The sequence below is a fragment of the Bidens hawaiensis genome, unplaced genomic scaffold (genome assembly GCF_021521415.1).
Source record: "Bidens hawaiensis isolate Kalapana, Puna unplaced genomic scaffold, B.hawaiensis_p1.1 tig00020921_1, whole genome shotgun sequence".
Lineage (NCBI taxonomy): Eukaryota > Viridiplantae > Streptophyta > Magnoliopsida > Asterales > Asteraceae > Bidens > Bidens hawaiensis.
This window is the reverse complement of record NW_027493231.1, coordinates 305,580-311,781: the sequence shown is the minus strand read 5'-3', so window position 1 is coordinate 311,781 and position 6,202 is coordinate 305,580. Positions and strand designations below refer to the sequence as shown.

Here is a 6,202-nt window from a genome sequence, read left to right as displayed (position 1 = left end):
ATGATTTACGGTTTGAAAGTTGGGTTTAGTGATACTCATACCATTCACTGTTAATTTAAAAATCAAAATTTGTAGTTTACATTAATTTTTCACTAATATTTGTAATGAACAATCATGCATGTGTATAATGTTCATTAACAATGTTCATTAACAATCTTTATCATTTTCAATTTTTTATACAAATTAATGGTTTGAAAAACACAGTTCAAACTCTATGCAACATGATCGGTTTGGTTTATCTTTCTTCAAAACTGTAAACTGTAGTTACCAGTGTTACCCAAAAGTTATGTCAAAACCAACAACTAACAACCCTAACCAAATATATATTGCATAAAGTAGCAAAATAAAATTAAAACATGCATTTACAAAGGTCTATATTCAATTCCTTCAATAACAACGCCAAAACAGTTTGTGTCTTTAAAACTTTCTTCTTGTACAGAAAATTTAAATTTTTCCTTGTTCATTGGCGAAACTTCAAATTGAACTTCCATCCAGCCATCCTTCCTTTGCTTTGCGTGGCCTTTCATTATTTCGAGAGATTTAGTTTGATCATCCTTGGCTCCAATAATTGGTGGATGACAACGGGGGTTTAAACAAATTGATAATGGAACCACAGGAGTTCTAAGGCAATCAACAATTTCCATTACCATTGGACCATCAAATGAAGAGTAGTTATCAGATAGTTTGTATATGAGGTGACAGGAGTATCCTGAACGAGGTATTAACGTTTTCACAGTCTCGGTAAGATTAAGATATATGGTAAACTGATAACCAATAAGAGACTTGGTCACCACTTTGAATCTGCAAACAAAATATGTATTAAGCTTCTAAGTTGCAAGAAATAAGAGATCAAAACATATATAGAGAGAGAACCTTGATTCCGGCTCAAATACAGAATTGTATGTCCATTTGTCGACATCCAAGAATGTGCTTGCGGGTATCATAACACGTTTCTTCATATCTTTTCGAATAGAAAACCACTGTTATCGGATACAAATTTTTGCGGTTAGGACTACATAATTACTATCATTTGAAAGAGTAATTTTAACATATGACACTTTCTGAGAACTAAAAGGTAATTTTAACTTTTAATATTCATTAAGATACTACATTTAGGCCAACAAACACCATGGTAACTCACAAAATGAAATATTTGGGATCCTATGAATGCAAACATTAGATAACAAACTTGCTTGGGTTAAAGATTAGAACTTGTTAATTAATAATCCTTTTAAATTGCACAAATTGTTTTTTTTTATCTTTATACCAAATTTCAACGTTTGTCATTTGCCTTTAAAATTGATAACTTTTGTAACTTAATGTATGTAAATGTTACAAGTTCTGTCATTAAGCACCCAAAGGTCAAGTAGCCAGGTTTCAAGAATTGAAGGTTGAATCGATCAACAACTTGTGATACATTCAGAGTCGGTTTAAGAACACCCGAGATCAATCCCCCCCCCCCCACCCCACCCCACACACACACCCAAGATTAGCGACCACAAGTTGATGTTCAAAATTATTTTGGAATATAAGCGACCAGAAGTTGTTGCCATCATAAAAGGATCAAGTTCAAGGAGATGCGGGAACTACTCGTAAATGAACACGTGTATAGTTTGGCTCGGGAATTAGGGCAGTGATTGGTGGCAATAATTCTCGGTCCACAAACAAGTCGGTTTGGGACTGGATCGGTCTCTATAGTTGGTTGTGAGATTCATAAATTTAGGAAGAGATACAATTCTCTAACGAGTTGAAATTTTAATATGGTATATAGTTGCCTTAGGGTCTAGGGACTAAGATAGGGCCAGTCTCGATGATGGCATACCTAGTTATAGTCTATGTATGAGGTTCGTAATCAAGTTTTTGAATTACATTTCTTAATTAATTTATCCAAATTAATGTATCTTGTATAATCAATTCGGGACTTGGTTTTGACAAAAGCCTCCTCTTTCCCACCCTTACTCTCTAAGAGTTCCTTCATTTATGCTGCCTCAGATGAATTACGCTATATATCGTTGTGCTTAAACTTCTTTACTGATATCCAACTTATCATTAAGCCTAATATTGATTAACATTAAGAACATGAATATGACTACGAACCTTTTCACCATCTATGGTAATAAGGAACCCTTTTCGAAGAAGATCGTAAAGTTCCATATTGGTTGTCCATTGTATAACTTCTTTTGACAACTTGATTATATCTGTAAAATCACTTGGTAATAGTTGCTCCAAATTTCTGTCTACCTTATGTTCTTCCTCACCTTGTTTTTCATGTGACTCCTGTACAGATATATGAGCATCTTATATTTATCTATATATGGTAAAAACAAACTAATTTAAATTTGACTTACACCCTCCAAAGGCCGAAATTCAATTCCTTCGAACGCAAACTCGTCCTTAAAAGGAATTTGTTCCTTTGGCAAGAACTCGATACAAAATTTTTGTTGCCTCTCCTGGCTAGTAAATTGGTAAAGCTTACTAACGGCCCATCCATCATCCTTTGGGACATGATATGGAATGCATGACGTAGAAAAGTTCGTCTCCCCCTCCATTTTGTATCGAAAGGTTATGTAATACGGAGGATAATGTGTGGCACCACCATATTTGAAAACAATGAAAATGGTGTATGTGACATGTGGTGACAAAAATTGAGTGTCCACTTCAACTCTGAAAGCTTGGCTGTACACATTCCATGAATAATATGGAAACCTGCTCCTATAACATCCAAATTATATAACATCCAAATTATATAGATCACTATAAATAAGGTTTTCATTGGGGGCAAATTCGGCCATTTAACAATGTTGATATTAGTAGTTTGCATGGCAGAGTCACATACAAAATAATAGTGCAATCGGTGATACTCAATTTTCTAGTAGTAGCGGTATAGATGAAGAGAAGATTAGAATAATGTTGTTAAATTAGTTAACATATTATAATATAAGTTCATACAACCTTTTAAGATTTAAAGCTATAATAAGAAATCTCTTTTGGAAGATGGATTGTGTATAGAGAGCATGCCATGCAAAACACAAGCGATAAGATTATATCATGTCTGACAAAACATCTGAAAGCAAATGATTTTATATATATATCCGGTACAAATGAAATTAACCTACTAAATGTACAAATAACTAACCTTATATATTTCATAGCGACGGGAAAAACATCAGATTTCCTATTCACAAGAGACCCTCCAGAGAAGCATTTATTTGCGGACACCACTTTCATAATTTCTCCCTTCATGTTTATTGATATCCACTGTCCAAGACATACTCAGCTTACCGTGTCAGCATTATTATGTTTCTAAAACTTACTCATTAAGATAATTAACATAGTATATACCATCTTGACACAAAAGCAAGTTAAAATAAACTTATTAATTACCGTTTCTCCATCATCAATGCGGAAACCTTTCAAAAGAAGCATAATAAGTTGACTTTGTTGTTCATAACGCAGAGGAGGCACCGCAAGGTTTACAATCCTCATCAGGTTTGCAGAACCATCAAGATTTTCAAAAATATTCTCTAAGTGTGGTGGATATGGGTTCTGTATCATGTGGGACGGTGTCTGGATGGACTGTGAAGCTGACGTGGAAGGGAGGGCAGCTGATATGGTACTCGGGATGGACACGTTGTCACTTTCTTTATCTTCTTTCCTAGTATCAGGTACCTCAAAACTTTCAGAATCAACTTTGTTTCCAAGATCTTCAAAAGTATCCTGTATAAATGTTTACTATTATTATTTTTTTGTCAATTTCTATTTCTTCTTTCATATTAGTATTAGAAATTGGTTTTAGATTTTTAATATTTTTTTAGGACAAAGAAAAGAAATTAAAATTACTTGTTGTTCGAGTGAATACTCGAGTTCTTTCACGATCTCAGCCATTGTCGGCCTATCTTCACGAGCTCTCTTCAGACATTGATACGCAATGGCTGAGAATGAACTTAACGAACCTTGATCCATTTGATCTTTTAGACCAACAAGAATAATCTCATCTAACCTCTTCTCATCGTAGCATCGTTTCCATTTAGGCACTAAATTGTTGACGAGTCTACCATTACGATACTCACAACATAATCTCCCACTCAGAATTTCAAATAACACCACACCAAAAGAGTACACATCAGACTCTTTGGATAGAAAACCCAACTCCCAATACAACGGATCACAATACCCGAACGTACCAACAACTTTTGAAATAAGATATGTTTGCGGTTGGTTAGCTGGACCAATTTTTGATAGTCCAAAGTCAGAAACTTTAGCCGTCCAATTCTCATCCAAAAGAATGTTTGCGCTTTTGATGTCTCGATGAAGAACTCGTTGTTGTGTCCCCTTAGGATCATGTAAGTAGTGTAGTCCACGCGCAGCCCCAACACATATCCTCAAGCGTTGGGTCCAAGTTAGAGCATTTGCATCACTTAGATATCGATCAAGGCTCCCATGTGAAGCATATTCGTACACAAGTATCATATTATCACCGTCGATGCAATAGTACATAAGAGATATCAGATTTTCATGTTTGTATATGGAAAGCATCATGATCTCTTTCCAAAACTCAATGTTCCCTTGCCCGAATCTACGATCTAATTGCTTAAAAGCTACCATGACTGGTCCATTTGGCAAAGAGAGTTCTCCTTTATACACCCTCCCAAATCCACCACGCCCAATCACCTTGGCGGGATCAAAATTATTGGTGGCGGATACTATATCTTTCATTTGAATTTGAAGGTGATCAAAATCTTTCATGAAAGACATATCATATGAATCAAAGAGATAGATATGACAAAAGCAAAATATAAGAGTGAATATCTTGAATGAAGATTGAAAGTGGTATTTTGTGATGGGAAGAGTCGTCTCTTTAATTAAGTCAATATTACAGCCATCTATATAAAATATTTGTGGCTCAAATTAAGTAACTTTTTTAAAATCTAAATTTCACTATAAATGGTCATAGATCTCCACCTTCTGCGCCATACACTTACACAGCTCATAAATGCATTCAGTCCAAAACCCCAATCATTGAAGAAATTACATATAAGTGGGTGAGCCAATTCCAACTTGAATTTCTTATTTTCTTTCTGTTGTAATTTCTTAAAAAAATGAAATTACATTTAATTTTATCTATATTTCGATATAAATTTTATTCGAAACAGGGTTTGCCCTTTCGGTTCCTATAACGACTCCTGGTATCGTAACGTGCCGAGATGAAGCAGACAGATTTCCCTTGTGTATCGTGGTAACGGATTTGGATAAAAAATATATATAATACGTGCGTGTTTGGTGGGTTGTGGGATAGTTTGTGGGGGGGGGGGGGGATTGTACAAACTCAAAATCCATGTGAAATATATCTATCAAAGAAAACACAAAAAAGGTAGTGGCATAATAGTAAATGTTGTAGCTTTATATACCTAGAGCATTATTGTAATTACTCTGTTTATAAAGTTGGTGATAATTACTCTAGCAAGAAAATAAGTACACTCTATAAGAATAATTACTCTAATTATAAAAGTAATTACTACTTTAGTTATAAACATAAATATGTTACATAAAAACAAGCAACTGATTACACACCAAAATTTAATTATTCTAGTTATATAAGTCGAGTAATTATTGCAACACAATTATCTTACTGTAGTTTTATATTTACTCACAATATGCACGTCTCAACATAAATACTCCACTTATTACTTATTAGCATTATATAATCATATTACTTCTATTACTAAGCATTCCCAACCGATCCCTCATAATTATGTGAGGGGAATTGGTAATTATAGGGTGGAGTCATAAATGGTTAAAAGTGTAAATTATAGGGTGGAGAGAGAAATGTAGTATTTTATTGTAAATTTGAGGAAACAAAGTTTGCCCATATTTATTTTTTAATATTTGTTGAATTGGTTGTGAGTAGAGGAGAGAGAAAACTGTAATAATAAAAGTATAAAAAAGTATTAATTATTTAATTAAACATGAAAGAGAAATGTAGTGTTTTGTGATGTAATTATAGAGATGGGGATGGGGACGGGATGTAAATGCTCTGTATAAAATTAATATTAATATTACTAAAGTTGGATCTATCTTTCGATATCCTATCTGGATAGGTCATGGAACCGGTGTGGATGATGGCTAAACAACTTCTGCTCTCGGTTGTCACCTTTGTTCCTGATGACATGCTCGACTCGGTTTCCGTCCAACACGTATCATG

General features: G+C 34.2%; 1 protein-coding gene across 1 annotated transcript; it reads right to left on the bottom strand.

The window, feature by feature from the left end:
* Positions 1-326: 326 nt before the first annotated feature.
* LOC143562257 (uncharacterized) lies at positions 327-4,827 on the bottom strand. The gene is made up of 7 exons (XM_077050118.1): positions 3,841-4,827; positions 3,385-3,717; positions 3,137-3,258; positions 2,349-2,712; positions 2,098-2,277; positions 874-980; positions 327-801 (listed from the first exon to the last, which is right to left on the bottom strand). The coding sequence occupies exons 1-7, from the start codon at positions 4,753-4,755 to the stop codon at positions 363-365; spliced, it is 2,460 nt and encodes an 819-aa protein (XP_076906233.1). The 5' UTR covers positions 4,756-4,827; the 3' UTR covers positions 327-362.
* Between the last annotated feature and the right edge of the window lie 1,375 nt (positions 4,828-6,202).

Excerpts from the sequence above, each read along its gene's own strand:
- LOC143562257 (XM_077050118.1), bottom strand. The coding sequence starts at position 4,755 with ATGTCTTTCATGAAAGATTTTGATCACCTTCAAATTCAAATGAAAGAT. Across the intron at positions 2,278-2,348 it reads AATTTCGGCCTTTGGAGGGT|GAGTCACATGAAAAACAAGG; the intron begins GTAAGTCAAATT and ends ATATCTGTACAG. Across the intron at positions 981-2,097 it reads TTACCATAGATGGTGAAAAG|TGGTTTTCTATTCGAAAAGA; the intron begins GTTCGTAGTCAT and ends ATCCGATAACAG.